The sequence below is a fragment of the Geotrypetes seraphini genome, chromosome 4 (genome assembly GCF_902459505.1).
Source record: "Geotrypetes seraphini chromosome 4, aGeoSer1.1, whole genome shotgun sequence".
Classification (NCBI taxonomy): Eukaryota; Metazoa; Chordata; class Amphibia; order Gymnophiona; family Dermophiidae; genus Geotrypetes; species Geotrypetes seraphini.
Window position 1 is genome coordinate 317,883,550 of NC_047087.1, and position 25,834 is coordinate 317,909,383.

Genomic DNA, 25,834 nt, shown 5'->3' on the forward strand with positions numbered 1-25,834 from the left:
TGTGCAGTCCAGGCCTGCCGTGTCTGTTTGTGTCTCCGTGATAATTAAATTATTGCAATAAAGACAACCAATCAGATCTGATTAGCGGGGCTCACATTAATCGGAAAGGCTGGTTTATTAACCCTTTTAACTGTAAAAGGAAAACAGAGGGTTTCATGAAAAAGAAAATACCTGTGCAGATATAATCTCAGGAGCCTTCACTGGACTAACGGCCACATGACCTTCTAGAAAAGGTGACAAGCCTGTTAGTTTGGTAAGCAGTGTTCTGCAGCTGTCTCTGCCCGATGAGATGTAGTTGATCATACACCAAAGGCATTCTAGCAGTTTCAGGCAAACCATTGCAATGTGACAGGACAAGCACAGAAGGCAAAGTCAGAATGTACTCTGGCCATCCCGTGCATTTTCACATTTAAAGCTCCAAAAGCTCTGTGCATCCACATTTAGATAGCTTTCTCTGGTTCTCTGCATTGGGCATTATGGAAGATCTAGCTTTCATTCCCAGATCTACCTCCTTCTCTACTCTTTGGGCACAATCTGGGGATGCTGTTGAGGTAATAAGAATAACCCACGCTTGGGATGAGGGAGGAGGAGAAGAGATTCTCATCCACTGCACAACAGTGATCTATGGATTGCATTAAACATGTGGCTGTACCAGATTCCAGGAGGAAATGCTGAGCTAAGGAATAGGAAATGAACTGGAGAAAACCCAGGGCAGCCATGAATAAGGACCCATGATGCCTTGACCAAATTCAAATTCCTCTTGCTGACCTACAAATGCACTCACTCAGCTGCCTGTCACAATCTCTCTTCACTTATTTCCCCCTATGACCCCCCCTCCCATGAGTTGGTAAGTCCCTCCTTTCCGTGCCCTTCTTTTTAGCTGCCAACTCCAGACTCCGTCCCTTCTGCCTTGCTGCGCCGTACGCTTGAAAAAGGCTGCCTGAATCCCTACAACGGGCTCTGTCTCTGGCAGTGTTCAAAGCCCAGTTAAAAGCCCACCTCTTTGAGAGTGCTTTCGACTCCTAACTCCTCTCACCTTGGGTTCTGCATCCCTGACCCTCTATGTCAGTATATCTCAAACTGTGTGTCTCTTGAGATTCCAAGTGTGCCGTGGCACACTGAGGAGGAAGAGAGGCGTCTGCCAGCTGACTTCTCTACGCGGTACAGCGCCAGCGCTGCCCAATTTGTCGAAGACCTGCATGTTTCACCCTTCTCTCTAGCATCGTCCGGCTTCCCCCCTGGCCTCCCAGTCTCACCTTTAAAGCTAATTACAGCAGCCTGCAGAGGATCGCCGGTAGGTAAAATGATTTTATTTTCAACTAGTCTTTAAGCCTGTTACATTAACGGGTGCTAGAGTAGATGTCTGTATGTATGGTGTGTTGTTTTTTTTTATTTGTCTCTCTCCCTGGATGCTGTCTTTCTGTCATTCTTTGTGTCTGTGTCTCTCCCAGGTCCCCTGTCTGTGCGTCTTTCTTTCTGTCTGTCCCCCTAGCCCCCCCTGCTTGCCAAAGCAGCCCCCTTTCACCTCTCCCCCTGTTACATAGAAACATAGAAGATGACGGCAGAAAAGGGCTACAGCCCATCAAGTCTGCCCACTCTGCTTACCCACCCCCTGTCTATGCCCTAATGACCCAATTTCCTTATCTTGACCTTCGTAGGGATCCCACATGGGCATCCCATTTATTCTTAAAATCTGGCATGCTGTCTGCCTCGATCACCTGCACTGGAAGCTTGTTCCAATGATCAACCACTCTCTCTGTGAAGAAATACTTTCTGGTGTCACCATGAAATTTTCCGCCCCTGAGTTTGAGCGGGTGCCCTCTTGTGGCCGAGGGTCCCTTGAGAAAGAAAATACCATCTTCCACTTCGACACGTCCTGTGAGGTACTTAAATATTTCGATCATGTCTCCCCTCTCCTTACGTTCCTCGAGAGTGTAGAGCTGCAATTTGTTCAGTCTCTCTTCGTACGAGAGACCCTTGAGCATGGTAGCAATCGCGTCAGAGGGAACGTGCTCCATGTGGAGAGCGGCCTGCGAGGTTCGCTACAGCCGGCCGCAAACCTCAGCAGTGCGCTTCAAACAGGAGCAGCAGCAGTTGATGCGGGAGGGGGGATTCGTGGACGTGTTCCCTACCGGACACTGCCGCCGCCAGTGCTGCTCCACACCCCCTTCATCTTGTCCTCTGTCCGACTCGGGCCGCCGCGGTCGACATCTGCCTCGGGGGGGGGGAGGAAGAGAGAGAGCGGAGAGGCAGCGACGGCAAAGTTAGTATAAGGGAGATGCGTCTTTCAACAGGGAGCAGGACAGAGCGTAAGCCGCGCATGCGCACTTCCTATGTGTCGCTACAGCTCACGGAAAACCGGTGCACACTTAGGAAGTGCGCATGCGCGGCCTAGCGTTTTATTATATTAGATATAGAGATTGAAATGTGTTGATTTGGAGAATTTATACCCGCTGTGTATATTGTGTGTATATGAAAAATGAATGGCTTGAAGTAGTTGAGAAACACTGCTGTAGGCAATCAGCTGGCGCCAGTGCCTCTCCTCTCCGGCCCTCTTCCCTACTGGCACCCCTACTGGCGTCTCAGGGCCCATCTGGAGGGCCTCTGTGCATATGTGGACATCAACGTGATGATGTCACATATGCACGCGATGTCCACGCACGTCCAGATGCCTCGAGCCGTGGCCACATTGATGAGCTCCAGGATCCAGAAGGTGAAATTGTTCTTCTTCCGGTGACTAAGGAGAATGTCATTCTCTAACTAAAAGTTGAAAACAAGTTTTGCAATTTGTGCTATATTCATTTTTCTGTTCTTACAGGAGTTATGCTCTTCTGCAGATTTTGGGCTTAACAATAGTTGTTCATAATGCTTCTGCGTTGATTACCCGAATTACCCACATTGGTCATTAGTGAACATAAAGATTATTTACATCTTCAGTTGGGTTTCAAGACTGATGGACTCCTGTGTTTGCTGCCAAAACACAACTGTGTTGAGTTCTCTCAACACCTGGAACTGAGACTTTTTAATAAATCTGCTTTCTAGAATCCTTGTTTGGCGTACCTCACCACTTCTCTAAGGCCCCGATTCCCTAAGGTCAGTGATCATTGCTAAACCTGTTTTCACAGGTTTATGAACAATCGATGCTAACCGACTCAATTCACAAAATAGCCTACCGCATGTTTTTCCCCTCGATCGCAGGCCGGGCGAAGGAGCAGGAGCAGGAGGTGTTTGTGGTTCCTTCTGCTCCCGATCCCAATGCAAAAGGTATGGACACCGGGGCAGGGGGGTAGCAGGGAGAGGAGTGGGCATCCCTCCTGCCATATTTAAGTTTGGCACGGGGGGAGCATCAGGTGGCAGGAGTGAGTGGGCATCCCTCCTGCCAGTTTTTTTTGGGAAGTGGGTAGGCCAACGGGAGTCGTGGCAGGAGGGAGTGGGCATCCCTCTTACCTTTTATTTTGGGGGGGAGCAAGCGGGTGGATGGGCGGGCAGGAGAACGGTCACTGCGGGGGTGGGCGATTGTCAGCTTTTTTTAATGGGTCAGATGTGCACATTTAAGTCACACAGAACATCTATCCTATTACAAAAAAAAAGCAGAAGCCCTGACAGCAGTGATAGGAGGCTGCTTCTCCTGTCACTACTGTCAGAGCTCTGCAAACATGATAGTGAATCAATCGCTGTTTGAAAAACAGCCAGAAAAATGGCCAACAGTGATTGAGACGCTATCTTTAGTGAATCTGGGCCTAAGTCCTTACAGGAGTTCACCCATTGAACTTATTCTCAATGAGTTTTGCAAATTCCTAGTGATGTTTTATCACTTTTATTAAATACCTTCTAGTCAGCTGTTCATGGTTTCAAATTAGCTTTAGCAGAGGTGGCCAGCTGGTATCTTGCAGGCCACATGTGGCTCTGAGGTGTAAACTGCTTGGCTACATGAGTGCACACAATCCTTAGACCTTCTGAAAGGCATAGCTGAACAAGGAGCTTGTCAGCTTCATGGCCTAATGGGCTGAAGAGCAGGAACTAGAATCCGTATCTACAGCCATAGGGACCAGAGGAAATGTAGCACTGGGTATCTGTATCAACAGATCAATGCTAGAAGAGACTAGGCAGGGTCTGCGTCCTCCCTTGCAGCTATAAAATAAAGCAAGAGGCAACCAGCATCTGCAGGCCAATAAAGGGAGAAGTGGCAAGGCAAAAGTGAAGGAATGAGATTAGTGTGTCTCTCTCTCTCTCTTTCTTTCTTTCTTTCTTTCTCTTTCTCTCTCTCTCTCTCTGTCTCTTTCTTTCTTTCTCTCTCTTTTTCTTTCTCTCTTTCTCTCTCTTGCTCTCTCTCTTTCTCTCTCTGTTTTTCTTTAATAATAATAATAATTTATTTCTTATATACCGCTATACCGTGAAGTTCACTCTGTTTCTCTTTCTCTCTCTCTCTCTTTCTCTTTTTTTTCTCTCTCACTCTCACTTTCTCTCTCTCTTTCTCACTCTCTCTGTTTCTCTTTCTATCTCTCTCACTCTCGCTCTCTTTCTCCTGCTCTTTCTGTTTTACACACATGCACACTGTTTTCTGTACTTTCCCAACCCCCAAGACCGAGAGAGAGAGAGAGAGAGAAGGGTGTTTCAAGAGTATGAGCTTGCTGAGGATAGCAATGGAGAATAATATAACTGGGAGGTTGAGAGAACCAGCATTGGCTGCCCTAGTGGTGGTATGTGGTACTGGGCCTTCTGCTTCTTGGGTTCTTGGTGCATGATTTGTTGTCCAGCCTTATCAGAGTACTGAGAAATCAACGAGCTCCAAGTCTGGATCTCACTCTTAATTTAACTGGAAGAGCACTGGAGATCATGTTAGTGGGAAAGCCACACTGTTGGATGTGTTTCTTTTAGAAATTATTTCTATAATAACATGACCTCTTGGGGGGGGTCTATATTCAGAGCCAGTTACCCAGTCAAGAGAGGCTCTTGCCTGCGTAATCGGTGCTGAGTTGGTACTTTCCCAAATACTGCCATTGAATATCCCCTCTAACAGCTGAAGCCCAAACTGGCTACTGTGTGCATGGCCCGAGGGTGGAGTCCCGCTCTTAACTGGTTAACTGGCCAAATAGGAATGTATAAATAGCAATCCTGTATTTGGCCAGTTTAGCTTAACTGGTTAAGTATTGGCCATCTGCATGTACTCGATCATGGCTCAGCATTGACTAGGCATAATTTTAAAAGAACCCCAACTAAAGTTTACCCCCTTTTCTCATGATCAGTAAGTTAGAATTTACCCAGATCTTACTGAGAGCACAGCAAAAAGGAGATGGAAGGCTTCAGAGTTAAGAATTTGCCCTTCCTGCAACATGAAGCTGTCCCCACCCTCCCAAGGAGCTCCAGCATTAGGGGAGAGTATGGCGCAGTGGTTAAAGCAAAGACTAAAAGATTCACTCCATTAATAGTACGACCAAAACAGCTGTGCACCAAGTCAGTATCACAATCGAAAGAAAAAGCCTCAGATAACTGGAGAGGTGAACCCACACTCTACCCGACAACCCTTCAGCAATATTGTTTATAAAAATGTTTAAAAGAACAGACCCAAGAACAGAACCTTGAGGCACACCACTGGTAACATCCCTTTCCTCAGATCTTCATTGACTACTACCCTCTGTGGCCTTCCACTCAACCAGTTCTTGACCCAGCCTGTCACTTTGGGACCCATCCTGAGAGCACTCAGTTTATTTATTAGCCATCTGTATGGAACACTGTCAAAGGCTTTCCTAAAATCTAAATACACATGAAGAGCCTTCTCAAAAAACAGATAAGTCTTTCTCAAAATTTTTGATAGAAATGTCAGAGACTCTTTCTATACCCCTTGAAGCTGACTCAAAAAAATCTAAACAATTTTTAGGTGCATTATAAGCAGCCACCTAAGGAATTTCTTCGGCTCCCCCTCCATGACATCTTGCGGGAGACCTTTTACAAAAATTTAGAAACTCCTTTGACCATCCCTGTGGCTCCTCGCAAACTTGATTCACTATATAGGGTAGTTCCCATTCCGGGCTTTGAAAAGTCTCAGCTCCCCCATGAATCTCTCCTGGTGGAGTCCACACTTAAAAATTCTGCAGGAGCCAGTGTCTATGCTTCTGTCCCTCCTGGCAGAGAGGGTAAGGCAATGGACCGTTTTGGCAAACGATTATATCATTACATTACATTACATTACATTAGTGATTTCTATTCCGCTTGTGCCTTGCGGTTCTAAGCGGATTACAAGTTAGAAGACTGGACATTTCCAGTAGCATTGCAGTACATATAATCAAGAATGCGTTAAGTTACAATTGTTGTTCTGGACTTTTCCAGGATAAATTGGTAGTAGATAGTGATGGTTGTTTAGGCGAATAGAGATAATATTGTCCGGATTCTGTTGTTTAGACGAGTAGAGATAATATATCAAAATGCCATGCTCGCCAACCGGTCCGGCAACTATGCCTTCCATTTCTCTTTCTATCTGAAACACTTGGTTAACCAAATGGCCACTTTTCAGAAATACTTCCTGATCGCAAATTACCTGCTTTCAACATTACTTCTCTGACTTGCTCCAGCTGTACAAATACATGGTACGCTCTATCTATGACACTTTTAAGCTAACATCTCGTGCTGTGGCTATGTCTGTGACTATGCGGCGCCTAGTCTGGCTTAGGGTATCGGAGCTGATGTTAGCCACCAGGATTGGCTCACTAATGCTCCTTGTTTGGGCGATGAACTTTATGGGGCTTCCTTAGATACAACCACCCAAAAGTTATCGGCCCACGAAACCAAGTGGGATACTCTGGTAAAAACCAAGAAAAAACCTCCACATGCTCGCCTTTTCAGGCAACAGTCTTCATATCAGTGTCACTTTGCTGCAAAGCCTATGCCGCTACCTCAGTCTCAACCTAGGAGGCAGAGGCAACAACAGCAATAACCGTGCCAACAACAGCAAAAACAGCAGGCTGTACCACCTAAATCTACACAGTCTTTTTGACCTGTTTTTCAGGAGCATAGCCTTTGCCTCAGCCCATCGGAGGTCATCTTCAGTTCTTCATCAGTCATTGGGAACTCATAACATCGGACCTCTGGGTCCTCAACATCATTCGTCAGGGTTACTCTCTAAATTTTCAGACTCTTCCACCAGATAATCCTCCAAGAGAGTCTGCTTTGGACCCTGCACAGTCCTCCCTTCTTCTGCAGGAGGTGCAATCCCTTCTGCTGAATGCCATCAAGGAAGTTCCCCTCAATCAGCAGAGGCAGGGATTCTATTCCCGTTATTTCTTAGTCCCCCAAGAAGACCGGCAGACTGAAACCCATTCTGGATCTCAGAGCTCTCAACAAATTTCTAGTCAAGGAGAAATTCAGGAGGTTATCCCTCACCCTGCTTTATCCTCTCCTCAATCAGAACAACTGGCTATGCTCCCTGGATCTCAAGGAAGCCTACACACATATCCCAATTCATCTGGCTTCCAGAAAGTATCTTCATTTATTGTCATTACCAATACAAGGTCCTCCCCTTCGGCTTGACATCTTCTCCCAAAGTCTTCATGAAGTGCCTGATTGTAGTGGCTGAAACTGTCCGATCACATGACCTTTAATTATTTCCTTACCTGGACGACTGGTTGATCAAGGCTGTTTCATCTCAGGAAGTGATCCAAGCAACATCTCGGACCATTTCTTTTCTACAGGTTCTAGGATTCTAAGTCAACTTCCCAAAATCACTTCTCATTCTGACTCAATGTCTGTAATTCATTGGGGAAATCCTAGACACCACTCTCATGAGAGCATTTCTTCCGCCAGATTGCCTTCAGGCTCTCATCCATCTGTGTCAGCAGCTGCTTCCACTTCAATCCATCTCTGCCAGACACATGATGGTTCTTCTAGGCCACATGGCCTCTTCTGTCCATGTCACACAACTGGCAAAACTTCATCTTCGCATCCCTCAGTGGACCCTTGCTTCCTAGTGGTCTCAAATGACGGATGGTCTCTCACAACATATATCTGTGACATCATCTCTTCTGCAGTCGCTTCAATGGTGGATGATCTCTTCCAATCTCTCCAGAGGTCTTCTTTTTCACTTGCCCCCTCATCACAAAGCCATCACAACGGACACATCCCTTTATGCCTGGGGGGCTCATATGGATGATCTTCAGACTCAAGGTCTTTGGACTGCCAGGGAATGCAAATTTCATATCAATTTCCTAGAACTCAGAGCAATGTTTTATGCCCTCAAGGCTTTTTATCATCTTCTTTACCTTCAAGTCCGCCCCCTTTGCATAGACAATCAAGTAGCAATGTACTACATCAACAAGCAAGGAGACACCGGCTCTCTCCTGTTGTGTCAAGAGGCCCAAAAAATCTGGACTTGGGCAACAGCTCACAATCTCTTCTTGAAGGTTGTCTACATTCAGGGGGAGAAGAATTCCCTTGTAGACAACCTCAGCAGAATTCTTCAGCCTCATGAATGGACTCTCGACTCTGCAACTCTCCAGTCCATCTTTGCTCAATGGGGCACTCCTCAAGTGGACTTGTTTGCGGCTCCTCACAATCACCAGTTGCCACAGTTTTGCTCCAGACTTTACTCTCCTCTCCTTCTGTAAGCGGATTCTTTCTTTCTGGATTGGATGGGTGTGTTTCTATATGCATTCTGTCTACTTCCTCTCATGTTGAGAACTTTGTTCAAACTGAAAAGAGAAGCAGCCACCATGATTCTCATTGCTCCATGGTGGCCCAGGCAACATTGGTTCTCCCTTCTACTTCAACTCAGTTTCAGGGAACCCAAACCTCTTCCAGTATTTCCTACTCTTCTCACTCAGAATCAGGAATCACTTCTACATCCCAACCTGCAATCACTACACCTGACAGCTTGGTTTCTTTCGGGCTGAATCCATCTCACTTACATCTTTCTCAGCCTGTTCGTAAAATTCTTGATGCGTCCAGGAAACCAGCCACTCAGCAATGTTACCAACAAAAGTGGACTAGGTTTTCTTCCTGGTGTCTTCTTCATCATCATGATCCAGCTTCCTTGGCAGTGGAATTAGTATTGGATTATCTTCTTCATTATCTGACTCTGGTCTCAAGTCTACATCTATCAGAGTCCATCTCAGTGCTATTACAGCATTTCACATGCCAGTCAAGGGTAAACCTCTTTCATCTCAATCAGTCAATTGTTCTACCAGTGTTTTTTCCTAAACCTCATTCTCAAGCTGGAGAAACCACTTTGCATACTTTGGACTGTAAATGGGCTTTGGCCTACTACATTGACCGGACAAAGCCGCATCGAACATCTCCCCAGCTGTTCATCTCTTTTGACCCAAACAAGTTGGGGCATCCTGTATTAAAGAGAACAATTTTCAAATGGCTGGCTGCCTGCATCTTATTCTCTTATGCTCAGACTGGACTGGCACTGGAGAGCCGTATCACCGCCCACAAAATTAGATCTCTGGCAGCTTCTGTAGCTTTCCTTAGATCTACACCCATTGAGGTAATCTGTACAGCTGCCACCTGGTCCTCAGTTCATACCTTCACTTCTCATTACTGTCTGGACTCTCTCCAGACAGGATGGGCACTTCAGCCAATCTGTATTACAAAAGTTATTTTCTTAAGGCCAACTCTCCCACCATCCCATTGCTGTTAGCTTGGAGGTCACCCATTCATGAGAATATGCTGCCTGCTTGTCCTGGGATAAAGCACAGTTACTTACCGTAACAGGTGTTATCCGGGGTTTAAGAAAGGATTGGACAATTTCCTGCTGAAAAAGGGGATAGAAGGGTATAGACAGAGGAATACTACACAGGTCCTGGACCTGTTGGGCCGCCGCGTGAGCGGGCTGCTGGGCACGATGGACCCCAGGTCTGACCCAGCGGAGGCATTGCTTATGTTCTTTTGACAGCAGGCAGATATTCTCACATCCCACCCACCTCCCCGGGTTGGCTTCTTAGCTGGCTTATCTTAACTGAGGGACCGCGTGCCCTACGTCGGGCGGGAAGGCACTCGCACATGCATAGTTCGGGCTATTGCGAACTTTCTATACACTTAAAGTGGCGATGCACTTTTAAAGTGGTCCGTACCGGGGCTCCATCGGTGACGTCACCCATTCGTGAGAATATCTGCCTGCTGTCCCTGTAAGTAACTGTGCTTTACCACAGAAGTCAGATTTACCGGCCTGTAATTCCTTACATCTTCCTTACTTCCACTTTTGTGTAGAGGGACCACATTCGCCCTTTTCTAGTCCTCCGGTACCACTCCCAACTCTAGAGATTCATTGCAATTACTGAAGTGTGGGGAATGCTTAATTGGTAGACCCTTCTTGGGCACCTATAAAGCATTTCAATAGTCCATGCAAAACATCACAAGGAATTGCATTAGTCTTAAAAGCTGACAGATTGAAAAGAGCCTTCAACCGATGTTCCAGCCTCAACTTCCTATAAGCACAACAGGCCACAACACTTGCGTCTAAAATAATATTATAATTTAGTGTCACTGCTCAATTATTGACTTTGAACAAGGGATGAGCCAGGATTCCATCCACAGGAGGGAAGATGGATAGTGCTAACAGGTCCTGGTTCCTCATTACCACCGTAATAAATTTACGAGTCACTTGTCATTTCTGGTAGCATCAGCTCTTGCTCTGACATGAGGAAGGACATGTCAGCTCCCAAAAACTACTCGAGAAACATATTAGCTTAGTTCACTAAAAATATTTCAGCTTTTATTTTTTTATTTCTGTGCATTCAAGTGGATTAACACAAAAGCCCCCGAGACTTGAGGCATTTTTAGAAAGCTTATTAGAACTTGTAAAAAATATCCTCTGGGCAGAAAAGAGTTAACACTGTGGTCTGTGAGATTTCCTTGGCTCAAGTTTTCCAAAGGGTTGTGACCTTTGTTCTTTCAACTTCCTTGCTATGCCTTTGGTGACTTGTCCTTGATGGGAGCAACCCAGCACCTGCTTCAGGACGCTTGAGAAATTGACTTTCCCTGCAAATGACCGTGACCTTGCGACCTTGCCTTGTCCGGGCTGCCTGTGTGGTCAGTGATGCCTCCTGTGCACAGTCCCGAGAAGGGAAGGCAGGATCCTCGATGATCTGAAAGTGCATTTTATATCAAAGAGGGACACTGCGAGACAGCTGATCAGTGGCTCAAGAGCAATAACTGAAATGGACAGAAAACTGCAATACAGCAGGAAATCTTAAAATATTTACATATAGTGAAAACATAAAGGGAAGACAAACCAGGGAACTTGTTAACAGACAGGTGGCCAAGGGCGGTCATTAAGTGAAAACAGATGCTTTACTTTTTTTTCCCTTAAAGCTAAATAATCTGTAATTAGCCGAATCTCTTTAGATAAGGAATTCCAGAGGGCAAGCCCTACAGAAGAAAACGTTCTTTCCTTGGCTAATGTTTCCAAATGGGTTAATTTTGTGCACACCACAACAGGAATGAACCTCACCCCTGTGCCAGGGTATAGTAAAGATGATCTCAGTCCCTCAGATTCACTGCTAATGTTCCTCTTTCCTCCTCTTAGGATTCTGTTTGGCACACGATTACCTGTCACTATATGCTCTTTGTGTGACATCACTTGTATCTCTACTGGCTCTTAATGGTAGTAATAAGTGTGCTTCAAGATGATAACGGGGATGGAACTCCTCTCGAATGAGGAAACGCTAAAACGGTTAGGGCTCTTCAGCTTGGCAGAGACAGCTGAGAGGAGATATGATTGAAGTCTACAAAATCCTGAGTGGAGTAGAACGGGTACAAGTGGATCGATTTTTCACTCCGTCAAAAATTACAAAGACTAGGGGACACTCGATGAAGTTACAGGGAAATACTTTTAAAACCAATAGGAAGAAATTTTTCTTTCACTCAGAGAATAGTTAAGCTCTGGAACGCGTTGCCCGAGGATGTGGTAAGAGCGGATAGAGTAGCTGGTTTTAAGGAAGGTTTAGACAAAGTCCTGGAGGAAAAGTCCATAATCTTATTGAGAAAAACATGGGGCAAGCCCCTCAGCAGCATGGAATGTTGCTGCTCCTTGGGTTTGACCTGGATTGGCCGCCATGAGAATGGGCTACTGGGCTTGATGGACCATTGGTCTGGCCCAGTAAGGCTATTCTTATGTTCTTATATAATGTTCCTCAAGGGATGCGGAGGAGCTTTTTTCGGTACCTTCTGCTCCTAACTTTTAAGCTACGGGGCAGGGGGACCTGGAGAGGGAGTGTGCACCTTCATTGCAGGAGGTAGTGGGTATCACGCCTGCCTTTTTTTCAGGGGGGGGAGGTCCATCGTAGCAGGAGTGGGCATCCCTCCTGCCATTTGTTTTAGGTTTTGGGGACATGATTGTTGAGGGTCATTGGCAGAGCCGGATTAATCACTAGGCCAAGTAGGCACATGCCTAGGGCCTGAAACTGTGAGGGGGGCCCGCTGAAGGAGGGCGACTCACCTTGCTATTTTTCAACGGCAACGGGCCCCACCCCCGCAATAACGGCAACGGGCCCCCCCCACGCAGTAATGGCAACAGACCTCCTGCCCACCCGCAGCAACGGCAATGTGGCCGGATGTGTTACTGGAAGGTCCCACGATGACTGCTTCTGCCGGTCTAGCCCCCTCCGACGTCACTTACTTGCTCTGGAAGAAGTGACGTCGAAGGGGGCTGGACTGGCAGAAGCAGTCATCGCAGGACTTTCCTGTAACACATTTGGCTGCGTTGGTGTTGCTGTTGCTGCGGGTGGGTGGAGGCCCATTGCCGTTGCGGGGGGGCATTGCTGTTGCGGGGGTGAGGCGTTGCCGTGGGGGAGAGAGAAAGGAGGATGGAAGGGTGCTGGAGGGAGAGAAAGGGAGCAGGGTGGTATGGAAGGGTTGTGAGAAGGAAGGTATGGAAGGGTGGTGGAGGAAGAGAAAGGAGGCAGGGTGGTATGGAAGGGTGGTGGAAGGAGAGAAAGGGGCTGATGGAATTGGTGTGCAGGGGAAGGGGAGAGATATAAGGGGAAGGATATTGGATGGAATTGGGTTGAAGGGAGAGAAAGGGGGCAGATGCTGATGGAAGTGGGAGGAAGGGAGAGAAGAGAGTGAAATGCCCGATCACGGGGATGTGGGAGAGGGAAGGAGAGGAGTGAGATGCCAGACCATTGGAGGAGGGAAGAGAAGATGATGGATGCCACACCAATGGTGGGGGAAGAAGAGATGGAAGGGAGAGGCAGACAATTTCTGGAAGAGGCACAGAAGGACAGAAGATGAAAAGAAGAGAGTGACAAGAAGATGAGGAGAGCAGAAACCAGAGAAGACAAAGGTAGAAAAAAAATTTCTATTTATTTATTTTTTTGCTTTAGGGGACATCGCTGTTTCTGTGCTGTTGCATTGTATGCAGAGTCCAGCTTCTTGGTGGTTTTATTTAACCTTTGTCTACGTATTTATATTTTATCCCCTCTTTTATAAAACTGTAGAGCATTTTTTAGCGCTGGCTGTGGCTAAAAACCATACTACAGTTTTGTAAAAGGGGGAGAGGTTAGTTTGTGATTACATATTCCATACTAGGCAAAGGTGTTTTCTGTGTTCTGTTTGTATGAAAGACATGGTTTTTTTGTTAGCGTTGACTAGCCTTGTTTGGTGAAATGCATCAGGCATGGCTCTTGGGAGCACCTTGAATTAACCTGATTTGAATCTCCTTATTTTTCTGCCAATCTTCTTTTGTTTCATGTTGGATTCTTTGGTCGACTGCTTGTCTTCTTGTTTTGTTGTAAGTTAACATACATGGAGTGGAATGTACTAGAAGAATTACAGATTTGGTTGTTTATACATAGTAACATAGTAGATGACGGCAGATAAAGACCCGAATGGTCCATCCAATCTGCCCAACCTGATTCAATTTAAAATTTTTAAAATTTTTTCTTTTTCGCTATTTCTGGGCAAGAATCCAAAGCTCTACCCGGTACTGTGCTTGGGTTCCAACTGCCGAAATCTCTGTCAAAACCTACTGCAGCCCATCTACACCCTCCCAGCCATTGAAGCCCTCTCCAGCCCATCCTCCCCCAAACTGCCATATACAGACCGTGCAAGTCTGCCCAGTACTGGCCTTAGGTCAATATTTAATATTATTTTCTGATTCTAGATCCTCTGTGTCCATCCCACGCTTCTTTGAACATATGGGTTACAGTTGGTTGATGTAGAGTGAGACAGTTGAGAGGCGTTGTAAACTTGGTTATCAATATAGACACATTTCGGATAGTATTACTGCTTTACAAATATTTGAACACTTTTATATATGCATGGAAAGGGTTCAGAGTTAAAGTCCTGGGTAAGTAGGTGGGAAGGGAAGGAAGGAGGATTTGTTCAGAGATATTTAGGGGTTGCACAGAAGAAAAACTGTGCACTGGTATGCTAATCTTTGTTTTGAATTTAAAAAAAAAGAAAAGAAATACAAGTAGAAATGAAGTGGAGACTGCAGGTTAGAGTCCAGGAGCTGGAGGGACTCTGCACCATGGAGGAGCAATGCTGGGAAACTGAAGACACCACCAGAGAGAGCCACATCGCGGAACAAGTTAGGGAGCTCGAGAAGTTCATTGAGGAGGCCTGCAGGATGGTGGAGGCACGAGACCACCAACACACCAGGAGAGAACCGACAGTTGGACGACAGGAACCACCAGACACCATGGGAATAGGACCTTGCGGAGGACCTGGGCAGACAGAGGAGGAGGAGACCCATCAGAGCCAGGAGAATGGACTAGCGGACTGCGCAGATGACACAGACCTGAGACCAGGGGCGGAGACACAGCTGAACCCAGAGGATGGACAAATGGACTGCACATATGACACAGATCTGAGACCAGAGAGACAGTTGAAGAAGGGGAGATCAGCTATCGTGGTTGGAGACTCAATCCTGAGAGGAGTAGACAGTCACATAGCCGGAGGAAGAGAGGACCGACTGGTAACATGTCTCCCGGGGGCAAGAACAAAGGACATCATCAACAATATCGAGAGGATCCTGGAGGGAGCTGAGACGGAGGACACAGCAGTAGTGATCCACATCGGAACCAACGACATCAGCAGGAGAAGCTTCAACAGGACTACACTAACTGACCAGTTCAGGATCCTGGGGAGGAAACTGAGACTAAGGGCAAGGAGGATAGCCTTCTCAGAGATCCTGCCAGTACCGAGAGCGGACACAAGGAGACAGAGCGAACTACAAGCAATTAACGCTTGGCTGAGGAGATGGTGCGATGAGGAGGGTTTCCACTTTGTTAGGAACTGGACTACTTTCTTGGGGAAGAACAAGCTCTACAGAAGAGATGGACTGCACCTTAGCACAGCTGGGACGAGGATGCTGGCACGCAACGTCCAGAACGTCATAGACTTGGCTTTAAACTGAAGAGAAGGGGAAAGCCGATAGTCGATCTGACCTCGACACATCGGACATCAGTACCTGACAAGGATACTGACCTGGGACATTGTAAAGGAAGACTTGGGACTGAGTGTGTATGTTTTGAAAAAGGACATCGGACATCAGTACCTGACAAGGATACTGACCTGGGACATTGTAAAGGAGGACTTGGGACTGAGTGTGTATGTTTTGAAAAAGGACCTAAGGACGCATTGCAGGGACCGAGGGCACAAATGGAACTCGTAAGCGGCACCAACACAGAACAACAGGAGCCAGAGGGGCAAAGACTTTGTGAAATAGAGCCCAGAACTGAGTGCAGGGGATACAGGCTGAGGACGTCACAGACACATAGCAGCAGGAGGAGGATGAAGCTCGGGGGCTGGCAAACCATGAGGAGGACTGCAGGAGTACCAAAACACGAGAAAAACAAAAAGAGAGGGCAAAAAACTGGGTCTTAAACTGCCTGTACACAAATGCTAGGAGCCTGAGGGCCAAAATGGGAGAACTAGAAATCACTGCCAGCAAAAAGGACCTAGACATAATTGGAGTCACAGAAACGTGGTGGACTGAGGAAAATCAATGGGATGTGGCCATACCAGGGTACAAACTATACAGGAGAGACAGGGCACATAAAAAGGGTGGAGGAATAGCGCTGTACATAAAAGACTCCATACCCTCAACCAAGATGGAAACAACAGTACGGGCGGATGGCTTGGAATCACTATGGGTTAAGCTACAGGAAGGAACTGGGGCAGACATTAAATTGGGTCTGTACTACTGCCCACCTGGACAACCTGAAGAAATCGACCAGGACCTGGAGGCAGAACTGAGGCAGGTATGCAGAAGCGGAAATGTGGTGGTGATGGGAGACTTCAACTATCCTGGGATAGACTGGAGTATTGGGCACTCAAACTGCGCAAGGGAGACCAATTTCCTAGAGGTCACGAGGGACTGTTTCAGGGAGCAACTGGTCACGGAACCAACACGGGGTGACGCCACTCTTGACCTAATCTTCAACGGACTAGGGGGGCCAGCAAAGGAGGTGACAGTATTAGCCCCGCTAGGTAACAGCGATCACAACACGATCCAGTGCAGGCTAGAAATTGGATCATCAAAGGGGAAAAGAACCACAACGACGGCACTCAACTTCAAAAAAGGAAATTATGATGCCATGAGGGAAATGGTGGGAAAGAAACTCAAAGGCAACATAGGGAAGATGGAATCCGTAGAAAAAGCCTGGACCTTACTCAAGGGAACTGTGCACGAAGCGCAAAACCTGTGCATCCCCAAGTTCAGGAAAGGGTGCAAAAAAAATAGAACAAAAAACCCAGTGTGGATAACAAATGCAGTGAAGAAGGCGATAAGCGACAAGAAAGCATCGTTCAGAAAATGGAAAAAAGACCAAACAGAGGAGAACCAAAAAGTGCACAAAGAACACCAGAAGGAGTGTCACCGATTGGTTAGAAAAGCAAAAAGAGAATACGAAGAGAGACTGGCAGAGGAAGCAACAAACTTCAAGTCGTTATTCAGATACGTCAAGGGGAAGCAACCGGCAAGAGAAGAAGTGGGACCATTGGATGATGGAGATAGAAAGGGAGTAATAAAAGAAGAGAAAGAGATAGCTGACAGGTTAAATGAGTTCTTCACGTCAGTTTTCATGGTGGAGAATACAACCAACATTCCGGAACCCGAGGAGATCGCAATAGGAGACCAAGATGATAAACTGGTCAATTTAGAGGTAAGCCAAGAAGATGTACTCAGGCAGATAGACAGACTAAAGAGCGACAAATCGCCAGGTCCGGACGGCATTCACCCAAGGGTACTCAAGGAACTAAAAAACGAAATAGCGGAGCCACTTCGACAGATATACAGCCTATCCTTAAAAACTGGAGAGATCCCGGAGGATTGGAAAATAGCAAATGTTACGCCCATCTTCAAGAAGGGCTCAAGGGGCGACCCAGGAAACTACAGGCCAGTGAGCCTGACCTCAGTCCCGGGAAAGATGATGGAGGCACTAATTAAAGACAACATCTGTGAACACACCGAAAAAAATGGGCAGCTAAAACCGAGTCAACATGGCTTCTGCAAGGGCAGGTCATGCCTCACCAACTTATTGTACTTCTTTGAGGGGGTGAACAACCAGGTGGATAAAGGGGAATCTATAGACATCATTTACCTTGACTTCCAAAAAGCCTTCGACAAGGTACCACACGAGAGACTGCTTAAGAAGATATGGAACCACGGGGTGCAAGGGGAGGTCCACCGATGGATCAGAAACTGGCTGGCAAACAGGAAGCAGAGGGTTGGAGTAAAGGGCCATTACTCAGGCTGGAAAGGGGTCACGAGCGGAGTTCCACAGGGGTCGGTGCTAGGACCGCTCCTGTTCAATATTTACATAAACGACCTAGAGGCGGGAACCAAGTGTGAGGTCATTAAATTTGCAGATGACACCAAACTATACAGCAGGGCTCAAGCCAGGGAAGACTGCGAAGATCTCCAAAAGGATCTAACGCAGCTGGAAAAGTGGGCCGAAAAATGGCAAATGAGCTTCAACATAGGGAAATGCAAGGTCATGCACGTGGGGAAAAAGAACCCGATGTTCACATACAGAATGGGGGGAACACCGCTAGGGGTCAGTAACCTGGAGAGAGACCTGGGAGTGATGGTAGACGCAACACTGAAGGCATCGGCGCAGTGCGCCACAGCCTCAAAGAAAGCAAACAGAATGTTGGGTATCATTAAGAAGGGTATTACGACCAGAACAAAGGAAGTCATCATGCCGCTGTATCGTGCAATGGTGCGGCCGCATCTGGAGTACTGTGTCCAGTACTGGTCGCCGTACCTCAAGAAGGACATGGCAGTACTTGAGGGAGTACAGAGAAGAGCAACTAAACTGATAAAGGGAATGGAAAATCTCCCATATACCGACAGATTGAAGCAGTTGGGACTTTTCTCACTAGAAAAGCGGAGACTTAGAGGAGACATGATAGAAACCTTCAAGATCCTGAAGGGCATAGAAAAAGTAGACAGGGACAGATTTTTCAAATTAAGGGGTACCACAAGTGCAAGGGGGCACTCGGAGAAATTGAAAGGGGACAGGTTTAGAACAAACGCTAGGAAGTTCTTTTTCACTCAGAGGGTGGTGGATACATGGAACGCGCTTCCAGAGGCTGTTGTAGACAAGAAAACATTAAATGGTTTCAAAGAAGTTTGGATAGATTCCTAGAAGAAAAAGGGATTGAAGGGTATAGACCACTACTCAGGCGATGGGCCTGATGGGCCGCCGCGGGAGCGGACCGCTGGGCAGGATGGACCTATGGTCTGACTTAGCGGAGGCAACTTCTTATGTTCTTATGTTCTTAAGTAAATAAGAAAACAGATAAATGGGGGCGGGGCAGAGGGTGGGGCATGGGTGGGGTAGGGGCAGGGCAGGGCCGGGGGGGCTCAGCGCACTTGGGTGCCTAGGGGCCCTCGAAGAATTAATCCTGCCCTGGTCATTGGGGAGGGCGATCGGCGGCGGTGGGGGATTTTTATATTTTTTCTATGGGACAGATATTTTGCGTGTGTAAAAATGAAAAAAGGCAGACCAGTTGGTATCATAGTTACTGACAGGTCTTCAGCAATCAGGTTTTACGATTGGTAAAACCCGATGCTAAATAGCCAAGCGATGTTTGTGCATCAGTCGCTTGGCTATTTTGCATGAGGTTTTACTAATTTGCATGGGTCTGGTCGGATCGTATTGTTAAATAGGCGATCGGGGGGCGGGACACATGCGGTGGGCAGTTTTGTGCATCAGGACAATCGGGACACGATCGGTAAGTTTTGTGCATCCTTCAGTGCTGATAAATGGGAAAGTGTTTCTGATTTTATAGTGGGTGATCATCAGGCATCCAATGATTACCAAATGGGTTCATGGACAAGCCCGCGAAAGACAAAGGCGTGCGCCGACAACTGAGCGCAAGACGGAGGCGCGTGCCGAAGAAAATTACAGTTTTTAGGGGCTCCGACGGGGGGTTTTGTTGGGGAACCCCCCCCAGTTTACTTAATAGAGATCACGCTGGCGTTGTGGGGGGTTTGGGGGGTTGTAACCCTCCACATTTTACTGTAAACTTAACTTTTTCCCTAAAAACAGGGAAAAAGTGAAGTTTTCAGTAAAATGTGAGGGGTTACAACCCCCCACGCCCCCCACAATGCCCCCACAACGCGGCGCGAGCTCTATTAAGTAAAGTGGGAGGGTTCCCCCCCCCCACGACCCCCCGTCGTAGCCGTAAAAACTGTAATTTTCTGTGGCGCGCACCTCCGCGCTGCGCTCAATTGTCTGCGCGCGCCTTTGTCCCGGCGCATTTTTGACCTGACACCACCAAAGGTTCATAGACAAGCCCGTGAAAGACAAAGGCGCGCGCCGACAACTGAGCACAATATTAACAATAACTTAAATCAAAAAAGGTATTGAGAGGGTTCATTCAAAAGTAAAGGTTCTAGACTTAAAAAAAAAACGAACTTTGTTCAGATTGGGAATTACATCAAGGAATTATCTGTATGAGAACATCTGGAAGAAGTAGGAAAATAGTGATCAAAACTGAAAGGAGCAACAAACTATTTTGTAAGGAAAAGTTAAGAGAGGCTGGTCGAGAAGTCAGGAAAGCAAAGATGAACATGGAAGAAAAAAAAATAGCCAACACAGTAAAATGGAGGGACAAAACATTATTTAGATATTAGTAATAGGAAGAAGTGCAAAAGTGGCATTGTGGGCTAGTCTCAGTTAGGGCACTGATCTTTGATCATAGGGCCACCGCGTGTGCGGACTTCTGGGCACGATGGACCATTGGTCTGACCCAGTAGCGGCAATTCTTATGTTCTTATGTTCTCAAAGGTGAAGAGGAGAAATATGTAGAATCTGATAAAGATGAGACTGAATTACTTAACAAATATTTCTGTTCTATGTTCACAGCTGAAACTTCGGGAGTAGACCCTTATCAATTTTCAGAGGATTGTGTTTGTGAAGAGCTAGCTAAACTACAGGTGGTCAAAGTGAAGGGGTGGGTTTGGTACATCTGATGGTACTGAAGGAACTTAGGGAAGTTCTGGTGGCTCCACTGGCTGACATTTTTACTACTTCTCTAGAGTCGAGAGAGGTACCAAAGGACTGGAAAAGGGCGGATGTGGTCCCTCTCCACAAAAGTGGAAGTTAGGAAGAAGTAGGGAACTACAGGCCATTAAGTCTGATTTCTGTGGTAAGTAATTTGATGGAAATGCTTTTAAAACAGAACATAGTGAAGTTTCTGGAATCCAGTGGATTACAGGACCCTTGGCAACATGGATTCATTAGACGCAGGTCTTGTCAGACAAATCTGATCAATTTCTTTGACTGATTGACCAGAGAATTTGATAGAAGCAGTGCACCTGATGTAATTAGATTTTACCAAAGCCTTTGATAGTGTTCCACACAGGTGAATGCCCTCGGTATGGGCCCCAAAGTGATGGACTGGGTCAGGAACTTGTTGATTGGAAAGTGACATAGGGTAGTGGTCAATGGAGATCGCTCTAAGGAAAGGGATGTTACCAGTGGTGTGCCCCGAGGTTTTGTTCTTGGACCTGTTCTTTTTAACATTTTTATAAACGAAAGTGTGGTAGATTCATAGATGCTGCAGATTGGCAGACTGGATGGGCCATTTGGTCTTTATCTGCCATCACGTTTCTATGAATGGAAGAGGAAGATTTCCAGGGAGAGATTTTTTTGCTGTTTATCTTAGATCAATCTTTCTACACCTGAAATATCACCAAAAATCAAGTCTAATATCTCAGGCCTCTCTCTGCCTCCAGTGTAGCATGGTTGACAGAACTTCCCTCTTTTTCTGTTTCTTCCAATAGTATTCCTATCCTTCTTTTAACTCAGAATCTTAGGAACCTTTTCGTTGCCTCTCTGCCCTTCTCTACAAACATGCAAAAGGACTACTGATGGGTGTCATTTCATTCTCTTTAATATTTTCAAAATCTATCCCTTCCTTTCTGAGTATGCTGCTGAAGCACTCTCTTATATCCCCCTGGTTAGACTACTGCAACCTACTTCTCACAGATCTCCTACAAAACCAACTTTCTCCACTACAGCCTTTTCAAAATTTAAATGCACAACTTATCGGGGGTTACTAGAGTGGTGATGATAAGAAAAGGAGGAGACTTAAATAGCCCAGCCCTAAAGGGGTAGGGCCAAGAGAGAAGTAAACAGACTAAGTGGAGTAGAAACTATTCTTTGGTTACCCATCCCTCGCGAAGACCCAGAGGGAGGATTCCAGGCCTTAGGGTTACAACATTAGAGAAAGCGGTTTTACCTCTGTTTCAGAGCAGAAGCAGCTGTGGAAGCAGATGCTTGTCTCCTATATCAGGAGGCAAGGAGTGGAAAGGACACCCCGGGAAGGAGAGAATAGGTGTGTGGGAACCTCACTCTCTGTGAGCAAGGAGGAGTATCAGGACAGATAGAGGTTCTGTACTGAGAGAGCCCAATGAGAGTAGGAATTTGGAAGGGTTCCGGATGAGACTGACAGCCCGCAAAGGTCTGGGATGGGGCAGATGAACTAATACAATTATCAGGAACAGTGATTTCTGTTGGAACTGTAACGACTGTACATATGTTGATTAATTTGCTTACCTACCGCAACCTTTGGATCAGTAAAGCTTGTTAGAGTTGATCTCTCTGTGTGGACTTTTTTCTTCTGTAGTGACAATCCTTGGATGGTGGGGGGGGGGAGCCCTCTGGCCTACTGGAGACAGCTTTGGCCCCCAGCCTATGCCCTAACTGAACACAGAACTTTTATGACTAAACTAGGAAGGAGACTGGGGCCCAAAACTTTGTCACCCATGGACCAAGGTTGCATTCCTCTGGTTGTACGTATGACCATGTAACCCCTGAAGGCATTACACTGGCTTCCCATGCCCTCCACTTCGATGAGATAGCCCTATGCCATTATTGGTCAAGATACGAAGTTTTAAGCCTTGTGCTCTCTGAGGTTGAAAAGTTTGGAATCTGATGATGACATCCTAATTCTGTGCATTCTGAGGATTCATTAGGGAGTTTGAATGATATTCATTTTTGAGTGAAAACTTTGATAAGATGGTTCAGAAAACATAAAGCTTTGCTCATTTAGTTTGAAGCTGAGGGTTTTTGATATCCAGCCCCCTTTGCTGCTACTCTTCTACAGGGTCAACCAGTGACGTGAAGCCTGGGAATCTTCCTGGATGACAAACCAGCTGTGTTCCATTCTTTGTTATTCTACTTTGCACTTAAGGAGGGGGAGCGAACGGGGCTTGTATAGTGGTTATACAGCAAGGTGGTCCCCAGGGCAATGGAGGATTAAGTGACTTGCTCAGGGTCACAGGGAGCAGTGCTGGGATTTCATCCCACACCTTGTGGTGCTGAGCAGTGGCGCAGTAAGGGGGGGGGTGGGATGGTCCAACCCGGGCGCCATGTTGGGGGGGGGCACCCCTCCTCCCCTCCCCTGTCCCTTCCCCCATCCCTCTAGTTGTTCACCGCTACGAGCAACAACTTCAACGTGCGTGGATGCCATCCCGACGCACAAACAGGTTAAGGGGTGGGGCTAGGGGTGGGATGAGGTGAAACTGGGCGGACCTGGGAGCATGGCCATGGGTCTGGATTTTCCTCTTTGCCTCTGTTGATATCACTAATATTCATATAAGACTGGGAGCAATACCTACTGCTGTAGCAATCCAAACCATTTGGAAATCCTGGAAAAATGCATCCTTGTTGTTGTGGAATTCAGTGTGTTTAGCTGAGAAAAATGAGGCGGTCATAATGGAAAAGAGAGGTCAAGGGGCCATTCTGGGCGCCCATAGAAAATTTTGATGCATCGCAATATCATAAATTCAAAGCGATTTACAATTAATGATTAACTACAACAAACACACGAACATTACGGACTGATAAGCCCAGTAAAGGAAACATGAAAGGTCAATTTCTCAGAACCTAAGACAAAGGAAACGCGAGTTTCTGCAATGGACAGGGTCAAAAGAGAATCTGACGATTATGTCTCAAAAGCATCCTTATACAGTCCTTTAAATTTACTTAGCAATTTTTCTTCCTTAATAAATGATGGTAAAGAGTTCCATATTCGTATCGGCTTGTATTTATTATACTAAGCGATGGAATTACTAGAAGGTTTTTGTCCTCTGATCTCAAACTTCTAGTAGGAATATATGGACTAATGTACCTTTCTAAAAATGATGGAGCTTTGCTTGTTAATATTTTGAATGCTAATAATGCTATTTTATAGGAGATTCTGTGGACAATTGGAAGCCAATGGCATTCTTTGAGAAGAGGAGTCACATGATCAAATTTTTCCCTATTTGTTATCATTTTAATTGCAGTTGAATTAATTGCGGTTGAATTATAGTGAAAGAATGGAGATGTATGCATGTAGATATGGATGGATGTTGGGTTTTCACCCTCTACAAATGGGATGGGTGGGGGAGGGAGTTTCATTTCAAGGATTTCATCTTTTAATATCTTAAGCTTTGTGTTAATAGTGTTATGGGTAATCTGTTTCTCCTGCTTTATTGTATGTTACTATATAAAATTTCAATAAATTTTTGGAACTGAAAAAAAAGAAAATCTGGTAACCCTAGGTATGTTGGTAGGGTTAGGATTTAAACACAGCTTCAAACAAGTGGACTTTCAGCCTGGATTTGAATACCGCGAGAGACGAAGCCTGATGAAACGAGCCATGCAGGTTGTGCTCGCTCTATAAACACTCGCACGCTCAGTCTGCAACACTCTTTCTGCTGAGCTCCATCTCGCTCATATCTGGACCCTTCTTCTACTGCTGACTCCGCTCTCTGCTCTTTCAGCCTTGCTGCCTTCCTACCCTTGTTTAAATCTACTCTAAAAGGCACCTTTCTGAGGCTGCTCTGAAATCTTAAGCATTTCTCTTGTGTAGACTCATTTGTCCTGTAAGCTCTGTCTAGTTTGTAAGCTCTACAGGCCAGGGATTTTCTCTTACTTGTAGCTGCAGTAGAGCTTTTAGACATGATGCTAAGTAGACGTGGCAGATATTCCTGACATACTAATTTGGGTCAGTGCCTTTCATCATCCTCTTCTTTCTTTGTGTTTTTCTCTTGAAGGAGCTTCAGTCGAGATCACATCCTCCGCAAGTTTCCAAGCCTGGAGTCGTGTCTGGAAGTTCAGAAGGTAAAATTGTGCAGTTTTTCGTCTTCGGTGATGACTTTGATTTTGTATTTCAGAGCAGATTTATCCTGTCTCTCAGGATCTCCAGCTGAGGAGCAGGTGTTAATCCTCAAGCCTCATCCCTTGGGCTGCTCGTCTGAGCAGGAAGTGGCATTTAGAAAGCGACCTTTCAGGCCCAGTTCTGAGGGTACCTCAAGGCCAGTTGACAAGAAAACCGTGGCCTCTCCTTAAATATCAAAGCAGCCGAGGTACACTGTACAGATGTAGGGGCAGTCAGCAGGCACTTCATTCCTCAGGGCTTTTAGTATCAAGTTGCCGATCGAGTCAACAGAAGGGCTTCACATCAAGGCAGTGAGAAGAGACCACAAGCTACAGCTGTAGTTTTCAGCAGCTGAGGTCCTCTTGTCTCATGCAGTCTGTACAATTACCCCTGCTCACTTTCTAGGAGAGGAGTACCCTAGTGGTTAGTTGAATTGCCTGTGGAACCAGGGTTCAAATCTTGCTTCTCCAGCTGATACTCATCAAGACCTTGGGCAATTAATCTCATCTCTTGTTCCCTCAACTTTGATTGTAAACTCTTTGGGGCAGGGCCTTAGGTTGCCTGACAAAATATGATGTAAACTGTCTTGAGCTAGAATTGGAAAGATAATCTGGAAATGCGATTCACAGTAGATGCAGTGGCAAAGCAATGTTCTGCCAGGTAGAGGGACGTGGCTCAGAACTTTCATTCCATTGGCCAGAATTAGGGGAAGGTATTCATGGCACCTGGAGGGAGTGGAGTCATCCTACAACACTGACACCTTGTGGCAGGAGTTATAGCCCATGATAGCATAGTGCCCGGCTCAGGATTGCAAGCACTTTGCTAAAGTTGGGAGGTGATATAAAATAGTTGGCCGCAAAGAAAGGCTCGTGGTGCCAGATCCCAGAATTGCTTCTGACTGAGCTCTTTCATGTTAGTGCTCATAAAACTGGAACGAAAGTCACCAAAACACAAACACATATGGCCGAAAACAATTGCAGTAGCTGGCAAAAACATCGAACAAGGACAAGAAAGTAGCAGGCAGTGAGGGAGGAAGTGGAACTGAAGTGGAAGGGGATGAGCATACCCAGAGAATAGAAAGCTCCTCCCCATATATTGCCTCAGAAAAGATCAATCAATTAAGGGTTTGCAAAAAACTTGACTCTGGAAGTGTTGTATGGGTTCTGGGATCTGAACTCCCAGAATGGCTGCTTGATTTCTGATTGTTAAAATGCTTGGAGAGCAGCATGAA

General features: G+C 46.2%; 1 protein-coding gene across 1 annotated transcript in view; it reads left to right on the forward strand.

Annotated features, from left to right (window-relative positions):
- LOC117359225 overlaps positions 1 to 25,834 on the forward strand; it is a 313,075-nt gene that overhangs the window by 179,446 nt on the left and 107,795 nt on the right. The window contains exon 12 of the mRNA XM_033941598.1: positions 24,500 to 24,566. Coding sequence (XP_033797489.1) covers positions 24,500 to 24,566 — 67 coding nt within the window. The remainder of the gene's footprint in view (positions 1 to 24,499; positions 24,567 to 25,834) is intronic.